The 24,055-nt window shown below is 39.8% G+C and overlaps 1 protein-coding gene across 1 annotated transcript in view; it reads right to left on the bottom strand.

The window, feature by feature from the left end:
* LOC131586158 (pleckstrin homology domain-containing family A member 5-like) overlaps window positions 1–22,185 on the bottom strand; it is a 59,019-nt gene extending 36,834 nt beyond the window's left edge. The window contains 3 exon segments of the mRNA XM_058852992.1: window positions 18,973–19,030; window positions 21,865–21,958; window positions 21,961–22,185. Of these exon segments, the coding sequence (XP_058708975.1) occupies window positions 18,973–19,030; window positions 21,865–21,958; window positions 21,961–22,047 (239 nt within the window). The 5' untranslated portion in view covers window positions 22,048–22,185.
* Between the last annotated feature and the right edge of the window lie 1,870 nt (window positions 22,186–24,055).

The raw sequence follows: 24,055 nt of genomic DNA, 5'->3' as shown, positions 1-24,055 counted from the left end.
AGAATTTTAAAGTAACTGCATAGAAAGCTGTAGTCTCTCTAGAGTGGAGTCCATTTTCCATTTAGACTTGCTTCTGGAAGACTGGAGATCTTTAACTTTTTTTTTTCAAAGTTCTGTTCGTGCTTTTGCTGTCAGCAACCTGGCTTAAAAAGCTGAAGGTAGTGCCAAGATACTGGCTGCTGGCTTCTCTGCCAAACAATTCTTCTATTGTTCCTCGGGATTTAAACAGGCTTCTTTTTGGATAAGGAGTAGTCACAAACCAGTCCAAATTAAAGAGCCTGAAAATTGGGAAAGCATGGCAAGATCTTTACCAGCATTTGGAAACTCACTCGGCTATTCTTCAGTTTTGTTATTTTCTTATTCTCTCTTCAGAAATGGACAACCATGCAAAAAAAGCCACCAAATGGCTTTAAAAGCTTTGCTGAATACCTGGTAGGATTTAATTCAGGCAGTGTTGGTAGAAGCTTCACAACCTAATTTCTGCTGGTGAACAACTTAAAGAAACAAACTTGAATTAAAAAGTATTCGTTTCCAATATTCTTGTTACTCAGTTCTCTCTTGTTTACTAGATCACATGAGAACCCAGGTTTCCAGTACTCTTAGATACTTACTCCTAATCTTGCTCCTCCCAACCCAAATGAGAAATCATTAAAAGCACATAAACCCTACAGCGGGAATCCAGCTGGTGGTACACTAAGCAGCTTTTACCAGCTAAATTCTCTTCATAGCATTTTCTTCATATTTTAAAGATATTCCAGTGGCACATCCAGCAAATTTAGGATTTGATTCCCATCCTTTGAGAAAGTTTACAAGTCTATCCCCACAAATACAGTTTAACAACAAAACCCATAATCTGTGTCAGACCAGTAATCTGTATTTCCACTCTTCCAAACATCTAAATAGGAAAAAACACCACAGGTTTTCTGTTCTGTTTGATAACATGAAATAATATTGAGCCCAAAGCATCAAACCTTTCACAGAACCTTCTAACAGAGGGTTCTTGTCCTCCAAACCCTTTTGGAGTTGTGTGTATACAACCCACAGTGATTTACTATTAGCAATACTAAGGTAAGTATTTGGCTGTCAGATTTTAGGAATATGCAACTTTGTATTCTGACACTATTTTCTTAGGAAAACAGAAATTCATTTTCAGAGCTGACCAACATTGAGATCCATATGTAAAAAAGCTTCTGGATTCATTACTCAAATAAATTCATAGCTTCACTAGCTATAAGGAAAAAAATCCAAATCCATAACTTCAGAGAAAAATGTTGTCTAAATTATGATTAAACCTCTACAACATTTATATCCCACTTGTTACATTTTCCAAACAATTTATTTCTTTAGAGAATAATATAGAAAAGATAGTTACTTCCTAATAATCCAAGTACTGATCTAGAGTTGAAGAAAAATCATTCTTCAGATGCCCATGTGCTTTGATAAAATGGATCTTTTGGGAAGAAAGGGAGAGAAAAAGAGAAGATTTTCTTTTCAAGTAAGTAAATATTTCATCATTTAGACTGTTGTAAGCATCTTACTCTACACACCCCAAGCTTGTATCATCTAAATTAATCTCCTACTATCTCTAAAATGATCTCATAGGATTTCTGAAAGCAGGTACAAGTTTAATACTTCAAATCCATTTATAATCTGAAAAACAATTCAGCTTTAAAACCTTTTTGCCAGGTTCCAACTCATTCACCCAAACCCCTTTGTGCAAAAAGTCAATTACACCAGTCTGAATCAATACTCAGCCAGCAGACAGTATCTAATGATTTCATAACTTTTATGTTTCTCTCATTAAATCTGTGTGTGTAGTAAAGCTTCAGTAGGAAGATCAGTAAGGTTTTCATGTTTACACAGTTTATTTTCAAAACAAGTTAAAGCCAAAACCTTACTATAAGCAAACTATTAAGCATGCAGCCATGCTTTGTGCACACACAGCATCCATCAAAGCTTTAGTGATAAGATACCAGCCAGAGATACTCTGCAAGACCATTTCTAAGTACCTGCAGCGCCATAATTAAAACAACATTCCTCTCATTTACTCCTAGTAAATTAATATTTATACCCTGGTAATTAACACTGCTCTCCAGAGCTGCTGAACTAGGTTAGATCCACACAGCAGTGCTGTGATCAGCAGCAAACACCTGGGACAGCCCATCAGGATGGGAGGGATGCACAGGGATGCCTTGTTTTGGCAATTCCAATGTTCACAAGTGGGACACCAAACGAAAGGAGTGACCACAGGATTCCATGACTGAAGACTTCCAGCCTACACCATCCCCAGCTACACTTTCCATGTGTTTTCAGCCACTTTCCTGAATGACAGGCATTTCTTTCAGACCTTTGGAACACCAGCCACAAGGGCCAGCTCTTCTTGATTTGTGATTCCTCCTGGTAGCTCTCTTAGTGGAACACACAGCAAACATGTTCTTTACTTGTTCTTCACTTTACTATTTCTAACTTTGAAGACCTGCACTCTCCACATCAGCCCTCAGTGAGGAATTGCAGGCATTCCTCAAATGAAGCTCTTCCATCTTTGATCACCCTTGTCAAACTCCTCTGGGTCTCCAGTCCTGTTATATCATTTTCCTGTTAAACCAGTACTACTTTAGCATAAAACTAAGCTCGCTGAACTGGAACAATATTATTTCAGATGTCAGGCCTTTACAGCCACATGGCTTTTCCAGCTGGAGTCTGATTTTAAGAAGCCTGTTTTCTCTCTGCACTGTGGATGAAGGCCATAGCTTCTGCTTCTTCTCCTAAATGAAAGTGATAAAATATCATCCAAATATCAATAGATTACATTTTTTCCTATCCTGAGGGCATGCAATTCTGTCAATTCATAAGCTTAGCATCACGAAGATATCAATCGAATTTGAGCAAGTAGTGCTGCCTTTCAAATAGGAAAAGGAAATCTTGTTAAAAAGAGCCAGAAATCCTTGCTTGAAAAGGTCAGTGAAAAGCAGTGGCATTGTGACAAAAAAGAGCACACCTAAGAATCAAAAAGCACTTTTTACTTCTCAAATGAAATTATTAAAAATCCCCACTCATCTGAATAGCTTAGGACTCTCTAAGAACTAGAAATACCAATAAGGCAACAAATTGATATAATTGCATGTAAAGTTTTTTTTTAAATGCATGCAGAATTTCCTCGCTCAAACCAGAGGAGTAGCCATTAAAGAAGCAACATTTGCTCCAAGTTAATTTTAGCAAAGTAGAAATGAAAGATTCAATTAAGATACCGGCTCAAAAGGAGACATAAAGAAGAAAAGAAAAACACAAACTCCAACTCATCCACCTTTGGAAAGTCATCACTAAAATTTAAGACCTGGTGGCTCCATAAGCTGAAGTGATAAAATAGCATCTATTATCTGCAGGTTGCCTTTGAAGAGGTTCAAATCACATCAGGCAAAAACAAACAAAAAAAAAACCAAAAAAACCCAAAAACAAGCACAAGCTGTTGTTTAACTCAAAATTAAATTTTAATTTTAGTGCCTGCTTCACAAAAAAATCTGTACCACAATTGACAACAGTTGGGATATATTTGAAAAATTTGAAAGTCTGAAAGAATATGGAGCTGATACTCCTCTGTACTCTGTGTTACTGCTGAACTCAGTATTCACCTTGACACATTTAAAGTGAGAGGCCAGTTTTCTTCCTTGTTATCTTAAATAAGAAACAGATTCTTATATTTTTTTAATTCTTTTTTTAAAGAAACCAGTGGTAAAATCTGCAAAGAAAGGGATTTCAGTGTTCAAGTCAGTACCTAAAGAATGAACCCTACGTGTCAGCTATAGAGAAAAACCTTGAACCAGTATTAACACTACATAGATGTGCTTTTTTTGGCTATTATTTTAATTTCAAAAAGTCCCTCCCCCCAGGCAAATGGGAAAATAAAATAAAAATAAAGAAAATAGAAGAAAATCAATTAAGTAGTCAAAATGAACAAGTATATAAAGAGGAAAAAACATTTACCAAAATAAATTCTCTCTAGAATGTCATTACACATCTCTTTTTATTTTTTTTTTAATGCTGACTACCTATACAGGGTAACCAAGAAAATATTTTAATTGGCCTCTAACTTCATATTCTTCCACCTATTAATCTTGCACCACAATGAAAAGCTTTAATCTGTTTTTGTGGCAAAACAATCTCTGACAAGCAGATGGTTAATTTTGGTTAGATAAAAATAAAATCCTTTAAAAGGGAGAGCTGAGCCATGTAAAATATTTAACATCAACCACTTCAGCAGCCTCAAAACAGGTTACAAAGATACATAAACTTTTGATGAATTCACACTATTTAGTTCATCTACTGCCAAGACAGGTCATATCTTGAAAATACTGCTGTTCTTCTCAGCTTAAAGGAAACAGCTCCTGTATGTAAATTCCTGTCCTAATTTCATGTAGGGTGTTCATCACTCTCTCCTCAGCTGCCAGGACTGCTCATCAATCCTACTCCTGAGCATTTGGAGAAACAATCTTTCTTGTAGATATTTTCTTTCCTCCATTATAAGTTTTATTTTGAAGAAATGTCTCCATTCAGAGGGATGCTGCCTCTTCCCCAAGAGCTCCCTGTTTACTGCTGTAACTCACAAAATATTTACATCTCTAAAGTTACCAATGCACATCAGCTCCTACTCTATACCATTCTCTTTTTTTTTGGGAGCTGCACCTCCTCAGCTTTACATGAGTCAGCTCTCCCCAAATTATTACCCTGGCCATTAGCACCAGGTGAATCAAAGTAAGAGCACTGGAAGAGTATAGCAAATTACTGAAAACAAAATCCTAGCTTCAAAGATCATTCATTCCACACACAATATTTATATACTCTTCTTTATTACGCCTCAAGCAAGTAAATAAATAAATAAATATATATATATATATAAATTTATTAAACATCCAAGGATAACTTACAAACTAGCAATGGTCTTACATAATTTTTGGTGGTCCAAAGAATCACCAGAACAGCAATCAGAAATAGCTCAAAGCAGTGTCACCAGAGAACTCTAGAACTAACATTTCCATGGTATTTTGTGCAATACAAAACATGGCCTAAAGAGCATGAAAAGCTGAGATGCTTTGAAAAGTGAGCAAACACGAGCAGTGGTTTCGTATGCAAATTAAAAAAAAAAAATCAAATATTTAAAAACATAGTAAACTCAAGTTGCTAAATTATGGAAATTATTATGAAATTACATTCTTCTCCATTTCCACCTCTTTTATTTGAGTGCTGGGTGTTAAGAATGTACCATTATGTGGAATTCAGTCAAGCAAAAATTTTTTGCTTTGTTTTACCATTTCAATACATAACTTGGAAAGCAACCAGTGAAATGGCACAACTTATCTCTTAAAACAAGACCAGAGATTTTAGTGGCTCTCGATTATGTTTTCCTTACAATGATCCTTTGCAGAAAAGTACAAGTTTCAGTTTAGAGCCCTGATAATTAGTGCCTGTGGGAATAAAGTAAATTATTTTTTCCACAGCAACATAATTTCCTGTAACTTTAATTTTTCCATGATGATATTCTAGTAGTTGCTCAGACATAAGATTTTACTGCCTGCGGTGTGATCAGGATTTGAAACAATTATCTGCTTTCAGTTTACTCTCCCCATCCAAAGAAAAAGCTGGGTTTATAGTTATTAAAAAACTGTATATGAGGAAAGTACTTGCCAATAAGCTCCAGATAATTTTAGGGATGCTAAAGAACTCTTCTCCTTTTGGATTCAATTATTTAAGATGACAAAATCTAACAGATGCAACTTGAAAGTGCACCTGGAGTAGAGGTGCTGCAGCCACCTTCTCGAGAATGAGAATTTCCTCCCAAAACTCTCAGAATTCATCTTCACTGACCAGGAAAAGCTTAACCTACAGAAAAGGGGTGCAGACAAATTGCTTAAACACAGATTTCAGAGCATTCAGAGCTGCCAGTGGTTTGCAGAGAGGCAAAACCACAGAGGTGATGCTCCAAAGTCATCCCAAGGCCCGCTCAGTGGACGCGCTGACGGAACCCCTGTTGTTCTCAGAGCCTTTCACCAGGTATTTTTCACTCAGCAATGAGAAGAAACCGTGCCTTGCATGGCACAGAGCTGTACAAAAGACAGCAGATGCAACCACCCTTTCCTACTGAAATGAAAAACAAGTATCAGCACTTTTTTTTCAAGTTTTAATGATGCACAGGGATGCTATGTTTAATCATCACACCTCATGAGGAGGAATCATTAAACACTTCAAAAGAAGCCTCTAAAAAAGATCAATGTTCTACTTGATTGAAAAAAAAACCCAAAAAACCAAACAAACATTGGAAACTACATTCCCTTGTAGACATCTCAGCCAACAATATTGGATCTTTCCCAAAAGAAACGCTGGGGTTACAGAATCAGACCAGGGAAATCAGTGATGCAGTGATGAGCTGAAGGGACATCGTGGTGTTCACTCAGGCAAAACCCAAACCTCAGCCAATCCAGATAGTGAAGTCAGGCACTTACTGGTGTTTCCAAAACCCAATTCAACAGTGTTGTAAAAAACAAACCAACCAACCTCACAAATCCCAGCCAGCCACATGCCAGACTTCTTGTCATCCTGCTGATGAAATTCCCATCGTTTTCAAATGGACATTGGGAATTCCTATTATATCATTACATAAACAACAACAAAAACACCACATATATATTCTTCTATTAAGCACCATCAATAGCTTTTAATTTTATTTTAAAAGAAAGAACTGATAGATGAGCTGTTCCTACTCCTTCACATCTAATAGCCTGAGTTTTCACTTGAATATTTTAAGCAAGGGTCTATCAGCACACAGGTGTTTTATCTTTTAATTTTTAGAGAGAAAAGGTATGAAATGTTGATCTCCCAAGTAAATCATTTCTAGTAAAAAATGCTGCTGTCCAATGGCACAAAACTAAGTATTAATAAAGCTGTTCAAGGAACGTATTTTAGTGCTATTCTTGAAAGATAGTTTTACACTCCATAATGCATTCATCTTTGCTTCAGAAGGAGTATTTCCTAATGTATTCATTTGAACTTAACACTACTTTGCTTACATGACAGCTACTAATGCTTTTCATTTTAAAATCTCTTTTATTCTGTGTTCAGCACTGTAGTTTTTCATCAATACCTCTAACAGTTATTTTCAATACCCACTTCAATCCACTGAGAAAATCAAAGTGTTGTATTTAATAACCAAATATTCCTTCATCTGAGCATCATGAAGTCTCCAAGACAAAAACATGAAACTCTACCAGGAACATAACAAAAACATTGTGAAGCAGTAAGGACTTATCTAATGACTACAACACTATTTATCTCCTCCCAAAAAGAAAACAGCTTTGATTTAAAAAAAAACCAACAAAAATTCCCTGACCACAAATCGTATTTTTCTGTTATCACAGTGACATTACCAAGACATCTAAGAGACCTGGAGAGAAATGGAGAAAGAATCAGTCTTGCCATGGTGTGCCAACAGAAAATACCAAAACACAACTCAACCCCTGGCTTGTCTATTAACCTTCAGAGGTTATTTTCTTCTAATTTCTTCAATTAGACAGATTCTTCCCCAAACTCATAGCAGCCAGTCTTTCACAGACAACAGTCTGGAAGACAAATAGAATTAAAGTATGTCAGTCTAATGACAGCAGCCCTACAAAGCAAAAACCCCTCAAGTTCAATTGTTAATCTCCACTTCCACTCCTTGTAAAACGAGAAGTACTGGCCCCTAGCAAGCAATTCAAACTATCATATGGCAAATTAAAGAGCATCACTGATCTGAAGGAATCACAGGGTGCAATTCTCCCTGGAAAGAATGACCAGCAGGTTGTTTGAAGTACAGGAGAAAGTCATAAAGAACGATTTGTTTTTGCTCTGCCACGTGAGTTTACCCCTCTCCATCCTTGTCCAGGGAGAAAGGGAAGAGTGAAGGAGGTGAGGGGAAAAACAGAGGAATAGATGGGCTGAAGATTTTATTTGCTATTAACAGCACATTAGTTGAATGTTTAAGTGTCACTGTATTAAATATGTTGCAGGTGAGCATGCACATACATACACCTCTTCCTCATTTTCAGAAATAAATCAAGTAATCTAATCCATCAATTTACAGAGAGAGATTTCTAAACATATCTGTTAATTACCACAATTCTAGTGAGTAGTCCCTAGTGCACACTTACTTTAGGGGAAAAAAGTAAGCTTAATTAAAATAAAAAAAAATAAAATTAAAAATCTGTAAAGTTGAATATACAATTCAAAGTCTCAACTCTTCAACATTTAGCAGCGTATCCTGAGCAGGCTTTAATTTTGACTGAACAGCAGAAAATCTTGCTGGGTTCATTTCAGGCTGCAGGCATTTGATACTGCACTGACCTCGCAGTATTTACATTCCCCTCAGGAAAATCTGGCATGCAGTCCAACTGGGGAAGATCATGTCTAACACTACTTGAGCTACCAGTGCTAGAAGCAAGCAGAGTAACAGTGAAAATAGTAGGGTGAACAGTAAGGGCATGTACACAGAAATAAAATAAAAAGGAAGAGAAAGAGAAGGTCAAACAGCAGAAGAGGAGAAGAACTGAAGAGACAAAGACTTGGAGACAGTTGTTTTTCTGATATAAATAAATCCTTATTTTTTTTTCCAAACCAATGGTGCAGAGAGGCTTTCAGACTACTAAAAAACCAAATTACTTTAGCTCAAGGAAAATAAACTGATCAGAAGACTTGAAATATTTGCCTCTGATCAAAACAAATTAACAGCTGCCAACTGTAGCTTTGTCTGCATTGTGTTGAATTTTTTGTTGTGGTTGACATGTCTATGTCAAATTTGGACAGAAAAAAACAACCCAGACCATAAAATCCTCCATAAGCTCTGCTTTTGACCATCCCCTCTCCACTCCTAACAGAGACACGTGGTGAACCCAGCTGTTAAATCCAAAACCTGCTCACCTCCATTCATTGCAATTCAGGCTCCTACTGCTGCAAAGAAATTAGACAGGAATACAGGAGCCAATTTTCCACAAATTCTACTCCAATATTTCTTAGAGGTGCTTAACCCATCTTCAAACAAGTGAAAAATTTTGTTTGTTCTTTACAGATTCACTCTGCCAGCAACATAATCTCCTGTATATCAGGCCTGGTGAAAGTGTATGAGACACACAGGTCCTGAACCAGAGCCAGATTCATTTCTTCAGCTCCTTGAAAAAATAAATAAAAGCCTTAAGTTACCAGAACGCCTTTTAAAACCCTGTTTCAAATTGCACAATGCAGTTTTTCACGGAAAATAATAAAAGCAAGAGCTCTTGTGTAAGTTAATGGTTGCAATACTTGACAAAAATGATGGTACCTTCAATCCTCATTAAAAGTTTGAGAAGTCTCTGTCTGCACTAATGACATAAAAACAGCATCACTAAAAGTCAGAAAGAAAAAACAACTCCATTACTGAGCAAAAGACTTCCTCCCCCTCTTATTTAAAACCAGGATGCTGATAATTCCAACTCCTCAGCCTGATGCAATCTTTGCTTAAATCATCGAGGGCTGCGAAACCCCACTTAGAGCCTAATAGGACATCACCACTTTAATCAACAGACTGTTTTCTATTTATGTCTCACTTCTAGTTCTCTTTCAGCAACCAAACAGCAAGATTTTCAAGGAACTTACATATCTGAACTCAAAAATGTTTTGAGGCAGCAGTCACCCAAACAAAAGATTATAATGAACAGGATAAAAGACTGGTATTTGAATTGCTGAATTTGATAGCACTTTTTGTTGTTTTGAACCACAAAATGAGCAATCAGAGGCACCAGAAATCCCGAATTTCTTGTTAGACAGGTTTGGCACTTTTCACCTGAAGTTGGATGAAAACCACAGGGTGAGCTCAGTTCTGAAGCACATTGCAAAGTGTGTAGCTTCGAATGCAAGAATAAAGAGCATTTCAGGAAAAGGTTCAGATATTTATTATACCTTGAAAGTGAAGTAAAATGCAAATGTTCCAGGTACGAAACTTGGGAGTGGGTGGTCTGTAAAAGAGGCATAAAGAACAATGTGTTCTGTATATATATATGTGTGTATATATATACATATAGATGTAAGATATAAACACTAGTGGTAACAGGAAGACCAAAAGGATACCCTTTCATTAGATTTGCATTTAAACAGAAGTCACTTTACCATACTACTAGGCATCACTCATCTAAATAATGCTAAAATGACACTTTTTATGCTGTGTACTATGCACTGTGCAGTATATTCAGCTAGGAAAGTAGGCAAATTTAATGGTTTTGTTGTCACTTTATCTGCTCTAAAGAACAAAAAACTTTCCTTTAACCCTCCTCCTTGTGGCAATCACTAATGTGGCAATCCTAAACCTGGGAAACTTTTAAATTCAGTTTACAGGAAAAAACCCTTTCATTTAGTTATTGAATCGTCAGACAGACAGGAGCTGCAGATGAAGAAATACAAGAGGAAGAGGAGTACAAAGGAAATAAAACACTTTTTGCAGCAGGGTTAGCAAAATTCACACTCTGCCTCCTTCCAGCCTCATCCTCACAGCATTTCAAGGCAAGGTTGAGGTGGGTTAGGGTAACTTTAGTGCCATATTCCTCCAAAATTCACTGTAATAGGGATATTTTCAGGTTTCAATTAAACAAGTTAAAATTTTATTGATTCAAAAATCAAATTATTTTAACTCTGCTGATACAACAAAGAAGATGGATCAATCAGCACAAGCTGAAATGCTATTAATTGAAAAAAAAAAATAGTAACATTTGGGTGCTTTACCAACTGAAAATATTTCAGTGTTTCAGACCATGTAAGCAACGGATCCCCACATCAAGCAGAGAAGATGAGTTTGTACCACAAGAGAGATTTCAGATCAGAACAGATGATATGAATATCTAATGAGGTTTAGCTTGCATCATTCTTCTGATTAAAATTCATCATTAAATGAACACTTGATCTTACGACATTGATTGCTCAAACATGTATTTTTGTTTGCAACTTTCTTTGTCAACCTCTGCATCAAACCTTACAAAAATTTCCAACCAAAGAGTTTTATATTCATCTAGAGGATTTTCCTTATACATCAAAAAAGACAAAAGTAACCCTACAAAATGGTGTGAACAAAATTTAAAATCCACAACAAAACCCTCCACCTCACAGTCTTAGCCAAGAGGAAACCAAGTTACTCTTTCAGGCATTCAAGTAAATAAGATTAAAAGGTTTTGTTTTTCACTGTAAGCATTTGAGAGCATCACGTGTTTATTCTTGTTGCTCACAAAATTTTATTTAAAAGAGAGATTTCTGTCCTTTTTATAAACCAAGTTCACTGAAAAAAATTTTTAGATTATACATCACATGTTTTTACTCATCTCAAAAATAGTCTCAAAAATGATAAATCTTACAGACGTTGGTCAGGAGCTGCATAATCTTCAGGATTAAATAAAAAAATAGGGAATAAAAAAAAATCCAAAATGACAGAATTTTGCTAGTAGTACAGCTCAGAACAAAATCCAAAGCTGTATTTTTGCAGGATTTGTGCAATTACGGTATCCTACTTATTCAGGGAGTAGATGATAAAAGCTTCCAGGAAATACTGGAGTGGAAAGATGGCAAAGATGACATTTGAAAATTGGAGCTTTCACCAGGCATTTTGCTTCCAAATACCTTTTCCTAGTAGGACCTCTCTTGCATGGTCTGACACACTGAAACATTTCCAGTTAATAAAACACAAGATTTATTTTTAAAGCACTTGTTTCTATTAAACATGATTTTTTATAGATTCTGGAAGAAGTAAAAACAGAGAGCCAATTTTAAAGGTTAGGTTGCTTGGCAATGTACCTTTCCTTACAAATAGTTGTTCTTACTAAATCACAGTGGAGAAAGCCATGAAGAATTAAGTTTGTGGAACCTCCTGAATATGCAAGTATTTTTTTAATTGCTTCTATAAAGCTTCAAGACAATCACAGGCCGCACAGAAATTCAAAATACTGTCTTAAAAACCCTTTTTTTCCCCACCCCATAGATTTCAAATAAGTATTCAAGTTTCATAGGTCTGGAGCAGAGATGAAGAAGAGATGAAACTTCTCAACCAAGCATTTAACCAGACCTCCCTGTCCTACCCAGCACTGGGAAGCAGAGTTTTACTGGAGTGCCTCTGCTGTCAAGTTCCCATCCCCAAATTTCTACTTCTGATGGCCACCACTGATGCAGCTTCTTCCCTCCTCACCATCACTGTCAGAGAACACCTCACCTTCAAGCAAATGCAAGGAGAGAGCTGCAAGGCATGGTTATCTCACACATTCCAAAGAAAGAAGGCAAGGGAGGAGGGAGAGAGAGAAGGGGAAAGAGTTTAAATTTAGGTATTTACTTACTGAAACACAGAAAAGAACACATATCCAGGCACCACGCTGGCAGGAATCCCAGCAGTCAGGGCTGTGGAGCTTTGCTTCCAGCAAGGATTTCTTTGCCTGAAGCTCCACAAGAGCCTTCTCCCCCTCTCACAAGCACACAGAAGCGAACTGAGGAGTGCTCTGCACTGCCAGCCCGAGTGTATCTCAGGTTTCATGAAGTCTAATTCATTAGAATAAGAGCTGGGGTAACATAAACATGTGCAGGAAAAACAGGCTTGGCGCAACACCACAACAGACACCGGGTTTGATCAGCACAACAAAACTCCGTCAGACCACAGGGTTAAAAAAGAAAAGTGGGTGCAACTCCTTTAAAGCAAAAGCAGAACATAAAAGGCACCAGGTAAAATTTGGACCTGTAAAAGCTCTAGCAAACAGAGCTACAACGAGTAGTTCACAAGGCACCAGGTGAGGTTTATGGAAGTGTCCCTCAGCTCCGGGTGCTGCAGGATATGGTACCAAGGTGAGGAAGAGAAAAAGAACCTGTGCAGCACCCAGACACAACAGGAAGATGAAATACAGGTATGTGCCCCAAAATCAGTCTGAAGAAGGCACATCAGTTATCTTTTTTTTTTTGCAAAGGGGGGAGGGCTTGGGGAAAAAAAATGTACTACTGTATTTATTAAACACTGCAGCAACCACCTACATGAAAGTTTTGATTGATGAGCATTTCCTCTGCTTTTTGCCATCCTTCACACATGAAAGACCATGCAAGAATTCACTTCACTGTAATAAATGTAGAGTATATCCACTTTATCTGCCAGTAGTACTTAATCACCAAAAAAAGACCAAAGCTGGGGAAAAGATCTTTCCACTTCAAAAACAAGGATCTAAAGCTAGAGACCAATTTACTAATTTGTTAACAAATATCAAAAAAGTTTGAGTGTCTTCAATATCTTTCTCATGGACTTCAGTATCTCATGTGACTACTCATGTATAGGTATTTTTGTATTTTTAAATAATTACTTGTCAATTCTTACAAGTGTTGAAAAACTTGGTAAAGATTTTTAAAAAATCAGTAAGTTTTCTTATGCTTTCAAGTCTTTCTCAGTGAAACTGAAGCATTTAAGGTATTGCCCAATTTAGAAACACACTGCAGGAAAGAGACAGCTCCAAATATCAACCACAGACGTCATAGGCAAAAAGATCCTTTAGAAGCACAGCAATTCCTAACGTTCACATTTGGTATTCCACCTCCCAGACTAACTTTGAAACAGACTCCTAAGCCAGGGATAATGGGCCCTTCCAGACCTGCACACGAGTCAGACAACTTGTTTTTGCAGGGTGAACTTTTGCCACCCTTCCCTCTGGGAGAAATCCCATTAAGTTTGCTCCTAGGAAATCAGCTCCCACTCCTTTTCCTGACTTGCCACCGCTCCTTCCTGCCTGCTTGTCTCTCCACTCTTTCCCTTTCTGCAACTTCTCCCACCCTTTTAGCCTTCCCCTGCACTACAGCACTACCTACAGCCTTGTCCTTCCACATCCAACCCATAAGAAGCTGCTTTTTGGATGCAGTCCCACCTCTCCTCTGACCCACACCCATCTCTTCCTGTGCCTAGAATCCTTCCACCTCCACACCCAGCTTGAGCTTTGCAGTATTTTTGGTTCTCAAAATATTTCAGTGGAAGAAAGAAGCAAATGTTAAAACAGATAATAAATGTGCAGGCATTCCCAAAAAAGTTCTCCTTATCTGAACAGCTTTGCTCACTACAAAAGGCACAGGATAGCTTGTAGCTACGTCCCAGTTCACCCACACACCATTATTTGACCTACAGATCATACCATGTAAGAAAAAGAATTGAGTTTATTCTTCATTTTAGTAAAATAAAGGTTAGAGGTAACAAGAACTAAATTTCCAGGAGGAACACTGCGATTTTTTAGTCCTGGAGAAAAACTCTTTGATCTGTTCATATTTTTCTCAAAGTCCAATTTCCTTTCAAGAAAGGGCTTTTCTGCAAACACTACTGGTTGTTCTTTGATTTTTCTGGAGAAAGTCTCATCTGAATGGGAAAGGGTCTTTAGAATGCACATAAAAGACAAAGGTTCAAATGAAAGCTGAATTCTCAATGAGCATAGGTTTATTTTAGTAAACAATAGAAACTCAGAGCTGAACGAGATCTTATCCCTTTTAATCACTTAATAAATTTTTCTTGCCTTCCCAATTTTCAAGCTACATGTCTACAATAAACAAACCTGCACTGACAAAAAGCCTCTATAAAAGCACACAAAACCTCTGTTTGATGCAACAGTGCATTCACCTTGGCTGTGGCCAGGGTTTGCCAATGCCTTGATTCAGCTAGCAACAGGAAAAAACTGTTCTGATGAATACAGAAAAAGGTAAACTTCAAGAGCAAACCCTAAAAATGAAACTTCAACCCTCTTAATTCTTTGAGTTTTTAAGAACTTCTGCAGTCAGCTTTTTTACTGCCCAAAAAGTGTCAGTCCTACAGCAAAGTTGAGAAAAATCAAATTCTAACATCCAAACAGCTTACCTAATAGTACTTCTGTACAAGCCAACCTAGGCAAACTGATGCAAAATTCCACAAATATTGTATTTGGATTGATTTTTAGAACAACCTTATTTGACAAATTAGCAATTTAAATAATATAATATAACCCTTGTTTGGAAAGGAAAACAAAAAATTACATAAATATTGAACATGTATTCAGAACTATTGCAATGAGAACCAAAACTGCAAGAACAGGAAGCAAGTGCCTGAGTTTAGATCATTGGGTCGTTTTAACCACCAAAAGGGGTTTCTTATGCAAATACATAAATGCACATACACAGTTATGTAATTTTATAGTACTCAAACCCAGTGCTTCGGTGCCTAAAGATTATGAAGTCATCACAAAATCCTAAAAAGATCAAGCTGGAAATTCTCAATGATCTTACTAGATGAGGAGTCTGTGGCCCGTGACCAGGTCTGTCTTCTCCACTGGGAAGGATCACAATGGGATTGTCCCATGGGGTCCTTTTCCTTAGGCACTTATAAATAACATAAGTAACTTAAGCTCCCCATACTACTCTCCAGCTTAGATGTGTTTTGGGAGTAAAGCCCTTAACTTTCCAGAGCTCAAAGTGCACAATACACTCAGCACAATTAACCAGGCCAGTGAGAGACCCAAAGCAGGACAAAAGGAATATCAAGTTTGCTGCATCACAATTTTCAAGCCCCATGAGTTTTACTTCAGAAGATTCAATACTTAACTGAAAACAACAAATGTTGTAATTGAATGTCTTGGTTCTACAGTCAGGGGACCTATATTCTGGGTAAAAGTTTAGTTGTATAAATACCAAACCAAGCACTACTTCAGCAAAGTTTATTGCTGGAGTTCCCACCAAGTGCCAGTGAAGGGCTGTCAGTGCACAGGTCTAATGTAAATTAAACAAACCCAGACTTCTCACTCTGAAAGGGACAAAACCCCTAAACAATACAACCACTCTCCTGAGAACATACACAAGGTATCACCACATTGCACATTCTTTTTAACTCCAAATAGCAAACTACACCTTTTGTCATTCAGGTTTACTAGAGGTGAGGAGGATGTGGGGAAATGGTTCTGTCATTAGCAAATATTCTACTACTCGAAAAAACCCAAAAAATAACATGCAAAAAAGGTCAAAGTCCTAGCTAGCATCAACTTATTAAGACAACCCTACACCAAAAGAAAACCACAGTATACAAAGGGAAAAACCCCTTATCTCTCCCTGTTATAGTGTATCTTTCCAGCTTAAAACTAGAACAAATTCAATGCCATGGGAGAGGAAAAAAAAAGTGTCAAATAGTCACCGTTTGGTATTTACTTATTCTGAAACCGAGTGCACACATCCCAAGAAAAATAGAGTGTCCTTTAAAAATAATCACATTTCAATGCAGTCTGTAAACTGAGTCATTTGTTTGAAATGCCAGTCCAAGGAATGCTAAGATTTAGCTGACGATTATCTCCTCGACATTATCCCAATTTGATTATACAGTGTTTACTACATCAAAGCCAAAAAAAGCACAGTAATAGATTCAGCAACACACCCACTTGGAACACTGAAGACCTATTTTTAAAGAACCAGAGGAATAATTTTCAAAAGGTTTTTATTTTCAAACACAGTCTAGCATAAGAACTTACCACAAAGGAAGGTTGTTAAACATTTCTATTCAACCCACATATTTGAAGCTGTGCCTCAGAACTTAGGTCAAATTATTTATGTGATCAGGAAACTTGACTATCCTTCTTGTCTAACTCTGACTGGAAACATTGCAGCAATCCAACAGACAGGTTTCAGCGGATGAAGCACCAAAAGCATGACATTAAAATTCATTTCATTGTAACTTTGTAACTCATATGGAACATAAAACGATCTGTTTCTTCCAGAACCACAAACAAGATTTCAATATTTTTAGTTTTTAACATAGCTTTATTACGCCGTAATTGGGTATTAATAACATTCAGCAAATCAGTACACACAAATCAGCAGGTTATGGTTAAAAATCCACATGTGGGGGTGTTTGTATAGCAGAAGGTCACAAACAGCCCGTGCTGTTTGCCCCTCATGCAGAAGCCCCACAGTAGTTAAAATTCAGACAACCAGAATTATTATAATCAACACATCACCCAGAGTTACAGTGCCTGGGATTAGAAGACAGTGATTATAACGTTGTCACCCTGTCTTCGTTAGCTCTCACATCCTCTCTAGCACCAGCACAGAGAGGGAATGCGAGACAGCTTTAAAAGAAGCTATCACCGGGCAGGAATTCAAATTCAGCCTGAGACACTACACAACAAACCAGTATTTAACTTAGGATGCCAAACTGGTCAGACCACGTGAACCTTTCAGCAGGCCTGACAGCACCATCCCTGCTATCCTCCTACAGCTCTCAAACCACACAGAAGTGTTTGTGCAACATGTTTTCAAAGGCAGCACAACTTCCAAACACAAACAGAGCTATTTTCTGTTGGCTGTCAGCAAGACAATCAGCTCCATGCACATCCTCACAGTTATGGCAGCACCTTGAACACAAGATCTTGGAAGGACAAGGGTGCACAACCAACTTAGCACTCAGTAAATCTGGCCAGAAGAGCATCAGTTACTGTACAACAGCTGTTCACACACTTGTTTATTCAGGAAAACTCAAGTTGCTATTTTCCAGTTACTACAGCTAGCCAACACTCTGTTCATGGGTTTATTCTACAAGAAAAGGTTCCATCTCAAAGTCCAGAAGAATATTTTTTTTTTCATATTGTATACACACACAAACACAGCTTTCTTTAATTCTCACTTGTCATCATTTAACAATCTGCACAGTACTCCTGAGGTGAAATTTTTAATGGATCCTTGTCCTCAGATTGGTGTATTTCTTGTCAACTGCTACACAACACTCCTGCAATGTAAATTGCAAGAAGGCGGAATAGAACAGAAAAACAACTTGCTTATTAACAAATAATCTGCCCTCGTAGACAGCACAGTGCCTATTCTGGTCAGATTTTTGGGAGCATTATGCTCTATTGTATGCTCTCTATTTTAACTTTTGTTTAGGACCAAATCAAACACACTCATATAAAATCAACCATGAAACACACATATAACAGCCACCTCACGCTGCCTACAATGCCTCTTACACAGAGCAGCAACCTTGTGCTCAACACTACAACACAGGAAAAACCTACCTGCAGCCTATAAACTCTATCTGTAAAGTTCACTCATAAAAGTTACCCCACTAATGACATTACTAACTTAAAGACAGCAAACCAAACACAGTGCAGTGAGCAAAAACTCCTGAATGATTTGAGAAAAGCCTGTGAATTGTTAAATAGAAGAAAAAGAAGCATATTAACCAAATATACATAGTGTATTTTTAGCCACTTAAAAATTTTCCAGATAAGGAATAATGGACTAACTATCTGGAGGGGAAAAGCTTGTAAGAAATTTGTACAGATCCAACCAATACACCCCCTGGATTTCTACACAAGAGCTTGATTTTCATGTCTCTCATCCAAGAAGACAATACACACAGCAAGGCTACCACAGTGAACGTGCTCCTCAAAACATACTGAAACCAGAAGAAAAAAGAAAGAAATAATGGAAATCAATGCTAGAAGCAGAAGCAGGAGGTCTGCAAAGAAAATGGCCAAATTAAACCTTCAGTGTGGCTTTAAACAATGTAATTAGCCAACAGGGCTGAAATCAACTCTTCTCCCAGTGATGAAGTAAAATCTTGCCTTTGTGAAAGCATTTATGGCACAAGAGGGTACGCACACAAATGTCAAGCAAACAGACAAATTCCAGGTATTCTTGAATTGCAAGGACATTTGTTGTCAGATGGTTACATTCATAGCAGAAACTGCATTTGAATCTGCATCCTCAAACAGCTTTAATAAACACAAAAAGTCAAGAAATTGTTTTAGCTGTGCAGAATTCAGTAAAAAAAGGGCTACATACCCTATGACAAATTTAAATGCACCTTTTGGATTGACAGCACAACACTCAAGTTCAGTTGGGAACGCATTCAAAATTACAGTGACATTTAGACAAACTAATTGAAAATTATAGTAATGTGACAAACATTCAACTTACTTTACATAATATCTTGCACCTTCAAAAGTATATGCTTCCTCCCAACCTGTGGGTAAGTCTGGAAAACAAGCAGCAAAACATTCCAATTACCTTCTGAAATGATGCTAGCCATACTGGTCTACTCCCTAACACTGAGGGAGTTGAAATACGGTGTCTGATTCCACATGTCGAAACCTTTAGTCCCAGAAACAAGTATTTCAGAATTGACTCACAAAACTGCCTAAGTGTGAATTCTGTGAGCCAAGAGAAGCTGCACGCCTGAAAATCTGATTGGGCTTTCTTGTTCTCAAATAATACCAAGGATGGCTTCAGTGTGCCCTTGTTTAAGGTCCCTTTGCCCAGCAACTCGGGGTCATCGCCACATCTCCCTGCCTTGAACTTGAGCAGCATCAGATTACCTGGCAGGCAGAGATCTAAACAAAAATCCACCTAACTGAGTTCCATGCAAGTCAGAAGCTCCTGAAGAGGCACGATATCAACTATACCAGAGCATTAGCATTGTATTAGCATAATTCCACCACTCTTGTGACTAACAAGTGTTCCTGCAGTGTTTACAACTCTATTGCATTTTACATGAAAATCATTTTCCATGTAAATCTAGTAGAGAATGTGGGCATATCTCTTCCTTTCTTTTACCACTCTTTGGAGTCAGGAGTCCAGATATAAAAAAAACCCATACCACTAATGGTCAAAATCTCTCAACTAACAGTTTCCTGGTGTGATTGAAGCTCTGGAGATATTGCACCTCTAGATGCACCACCACCCTTAAAAGCTTGCCCCTGTCAATAAAAATAATGATTGATACATAGAGCTCTCTCATTGAATTATAAAAGCAAGAATGCATTCCTAAAGAAAAAGAAAGCAATCAGTCTGGGTTATGTGGTGGTTTTCATCCTCCTTATTATTTATTTGCTCTGGCTGCTTTTTTTTTTTCGCTCCCGTCTTCTGCAGAACAAAAAATCAAGGTGTATTTCGACAATGGGGCAAAGTACAGCAAACAGGAAGTCTCTCCAGCAGAAGTATTTATGGTTGCTATAAGAACTTTGCAAAAAATACCCTTCCAGTGCTGAATAGCTGCAAGAATAAAAAGCACTTCAATTCATAATGGAGGACAAAGCTCTCCTCACCGTCTAGAACATGCCTCACAGAATTATTTAACAGAGAGCTTTGCAATAATATACATCTGCAAAAGAAGTGCCATTCACTCAAAAATTGTTTAAGAGAAGATAGATGCATTTTGAACATATTTTGACTAGGTTCCAAAACAATGGTCAGAGCAAAAGAAGAGATAAACCTCAGAATAATTCTGTTTGATTATATCTGTGTATGGAGAGATTCATTTACATACCTGTGAATGAGGAAAACATTAGGAACAGATCTGGTTTTTAGACACTTTGGTATCTGATTGATGAATTATGGCCAACGTATCCAAGGTCATGTCTCAGTCTTGTGTTCAAAAATAAGTTTAATTTACCTGATGATAACTCTACTCTGTTATACACAATACTCCAGACACTCAAAAGCAAACTGCATTTCCTTTCGAAGGCACTTAACAGCAGAAACAAATGAGACACTTGGAAAATTACCGGGAAATCATCATCAGTCAACAGAGACAGTGGGAATAGTTTAAAAAAAGAATTAATACTCAGCTAATGCCAGTGTTGAATGAGAAAAGCACTTCACACACATCTGCCCCCATGCACATTGCTGTAGATGAAGGCCACTCTCTCTGAGCACTGAGAGCAGGAGGAAGAGGAGCCTGACAGCAATCAGTAGTTCTACTCCCAAGCATTAAATGACTTCTTTTAAACAACAGAACCTTTGCTGCAAATCAAACTGTAGAGTTCTAATAAACAGAACCCTGTGGTTTTTAAACTATTCCCAACTCAAAAACTACAAAAAAAAAAAGAAAAAAAAAAGAAAGGCTGTCCACAGTTTTCTAAAAGGCTGTTTCTGATTCCTTAATGCATAAGTATTAACCAAACATGAAAGCAGATAATCTGATACAGACCAATTCACTTGCAGATTATTTCCCCGTGATTATCCAAGTGATTATACACATAAAAACAACTGCACGTATTACTACACTCCACCACCTCCCAGTGGCATATGCAGCCTGTGTGCAATTCCAGCAGTCAAGAGTTGGCTCCGGGTCTCCAGAGTGTCTGCTGTAAATCCTCCTCCTCCAGCACCTCCTGCTGCTACTTCTCCAGAGTGGAGCAAACAGCAGAAGCAAAGACTTGATTCCACCCTCCTCCCTCCAAGTTATTTCTAATGTTTCAAGTCCCTTTTCCTCCTACCTATTCCACCTCTCACAGTCACTTGGAAACCACACAGACTCTCAGCCTAGATGGAAGCGCAGGGAGAAAAAGGGTTTCTAGGTGACTAGCGAAATCAGCCTCTACATTTCTAGTACACCTATCGTGGTTCAATCTAGGTACCGCTGGAAACAGAAATACGGCGAAAGGTTTCGTGCTCAAGTGAGGAAGGATGCTATGCAGGTGGATAACCGGGGTAGCCAGCAAGGAGCACGAGAGGAACGAGGCGGTCTCTAATGGTAACTACACAGCCTCGCAGGGGTGATACAAGGCAACGGAGGGAAAGCGGAGACAGATACATTACACAGGCACAACTCGGGGGCAGGGGGAGAAGGCGCTCGAAGAAACTGGCGAGCAGGCTGGACACGCAGGAGCGCCCGGCGGCTGCAGCGCTGCTCACCCCGGGGGAACAACTGCGCGAAGTGCGGGGAAAGCGGGATCGGGACTTGTCCCGGGGGGCTGCGGCGGCTCCGCGGGGACCCCGGGCTGAGCCCGCCCGGGCCAGGGGCGGGCGGGGGCGGCCGAGCCGGGGCAGGGCCGGGGGCCCCGGGCAGGGCTCCGGGCAGGGTCCTACCTGCGCTGCGGCGGTGCCCGGTGATCACGGCCTCGCCGGTGAGCGGGTGCAGCCAGGTCGTGCTCTTCGCCTCCTCGCTGCGGGGACGGACACACGGACACAGAAGACGCGGCCGCCCTGGCTGATCCCGTAACTCCAGCTGCCGGGCAGCGCCCGCAGCCGCTCCGCGCTCAGCTCCGCCATGGCCGAGCAGCCGCAGCCGGGGAGAGCCGAGGGGAGCGCGGGCGGGGGGGCGGCGCGGGCACGAGCAGCGAGCGCGTCCCCGCCGCCGCCAACACCTTGGGGAGGGGCGGGAGCAGCGCCCGCCCCGCCCCGCCCCGCCCCGCCCGCCGCGGGGGCGCGCTGGCCGCGGGGGCGCGCCCGGCCGGCGGGGGCGGGTTCCGGCGTGTGGGGAGGGAGCCGCGGGGATGGACGGAGCGCCGGGAGGCGGCCGGGGCCGTCCCGCGGGGCCGGGAGGCGATGTGCGGCCGGCAGCCGGGGAGGAGGGACGGACGGACGGACGGACGGACGGACGGAGGGAGGGAGGGAGCTGCGGCCGGTCGGAGCGCGGCTGCCAGAGGAGGGCACGGCTCCTCGGCCCCGGCTCCGCTCGTTCGCACCCCAGCGCTGCCAACTCCAGAATCGTGGCTGCGCCCCTGGCAGCCCCTCATCGGGTCCGTAAGGACAAAGGAAATTGAAAGTTTTGTCCTATTTCCTCCCCGGGTGAACGCGCTCTTCTCACACCCTCCGCTTCAGGCGTTTTTGAAATTTCTTACGTAAAGGCTCAAAGTATAAAGAAGTGGCATATTTTTCCTTCACGCAAACCGTGCTATCTGTGCTTTGTGCCCCACTTGCGAAAGAGCTCTGGGATATGGCATGGGTGCGTGTTTTCAGTGCTTCAGGGAAGTGGCAGTAATTCAGGTAAAACCCACTGCAGAAATGACTCTCTGTGCCCTTGTGTATAGTTTAATGCACGTAAATTACCCTACTGCACGTGTATTATAGCCATGCACCCCTTCGATTTAACTTATACATGACAAATGTAAATTAAAAAAACACTGTGCCCTGGCCATGATATTTCTAAGGGAACCTTGCCTTGCAATACCACTTTCTGAATAAGCACTAAAGCTGGGAAGTCTTGCAGCATTCCCATGTCCACATCTGTAATTCACGGTATTTTGCACAGGCAGTTTTGCCCCCTTTCCCATTTTGAACACCTTAGGAAAACTAAAATTGTGTTTTGTTGTTTGGTCCCCATCGTGCCATGTGGTCAAAACTTTAAATCCCTGTTGTCCCACACAAGATATTCCAGATACGAAGAGCAGCCATATGAGAAGATCTGGAGTTATCTTTAAGTAACTGGATGCAAGATAAGAATTCCTCCCTGTCCAGCAATACCTTTCATTTCCACTCAGCACTGACAGCACCTGAGATTTATAGACTACCAGAGGAACAATACTCTGGGGAAAACACAAGTTATTCTATAAACAGTTCCCTTCTCTCCTAAGAGAAAGAGCCCTTAGATGATGAGTGAAGTGAGTAATGGCTCTTCCTGTGAAGGGCTGTGGAAAGCTGCCTGACAACAGCAAGGTGGGAATCCTGTGCATTTGGGGCTCCTGAGGTGCTCATGCCCTAATATTTCCCCACACAGCCTAAGTAAAGCGTAGAGCAAGTGCTCTTAATCCCCCGAACAGTGGATACCTTCCAGTATGCAGAATCAATTTTTTTCACAAGCAGAGAAATGCATGCAGCACAGCTAGACTTATATTGGCCTAGATCCATAAATTAGGTATTTAGGTAGAATTTAGGTGCATAAATCCTGCCCAGTCCCAGCATGTGCTTTGCCAAATGGCTTCCTCAGGCCACCAGGTTCTGCCAGTCCCTTGCTTTGCAGCCTCTTTCTGTTTTGCTTGTGCTTAGAATTGCTGCCATCTTGGTAAAACCAGGATCATGGTACTTAAAATATGCCCAAATTCTCAGGCAAGACATTACTGCCCCAGATGCCACAGAGGCTGGATAAATCGGCCGTGTTCAGGCCACACCTAAGAAAGACAAGTTTCATTTCTGAATAACTCACAGCAAACAGGCTGGCAGCAGAGTCATCACCATGAGCACTACGGGGAGCATATTCAGCCTCAAGGATGAAGGGCATTCAAAACCATGCCACTCTATTCCCAGGAAAATGTTTTTGCTCCAAGCTATACGGTGTTCT

The sequence above is a fragment of the Poecile atricapillus genome, chromosome 18 (assembly GCF_030490865.1).
Source record: "Poecile atricapillus isolate bPoeAtr1 chromosome 18, bPoeAtr1.hap1, whole genome shotgun sequence".
Lineage (NCBI taxonomy): Eukaryota > Metazoa > Chordata > Aves > Passeriformes > Paridae > Poecile > Poecile atricapillus.
This window is presented reverse-complemented; position numbering and strand designations above follow the sequence as displayed.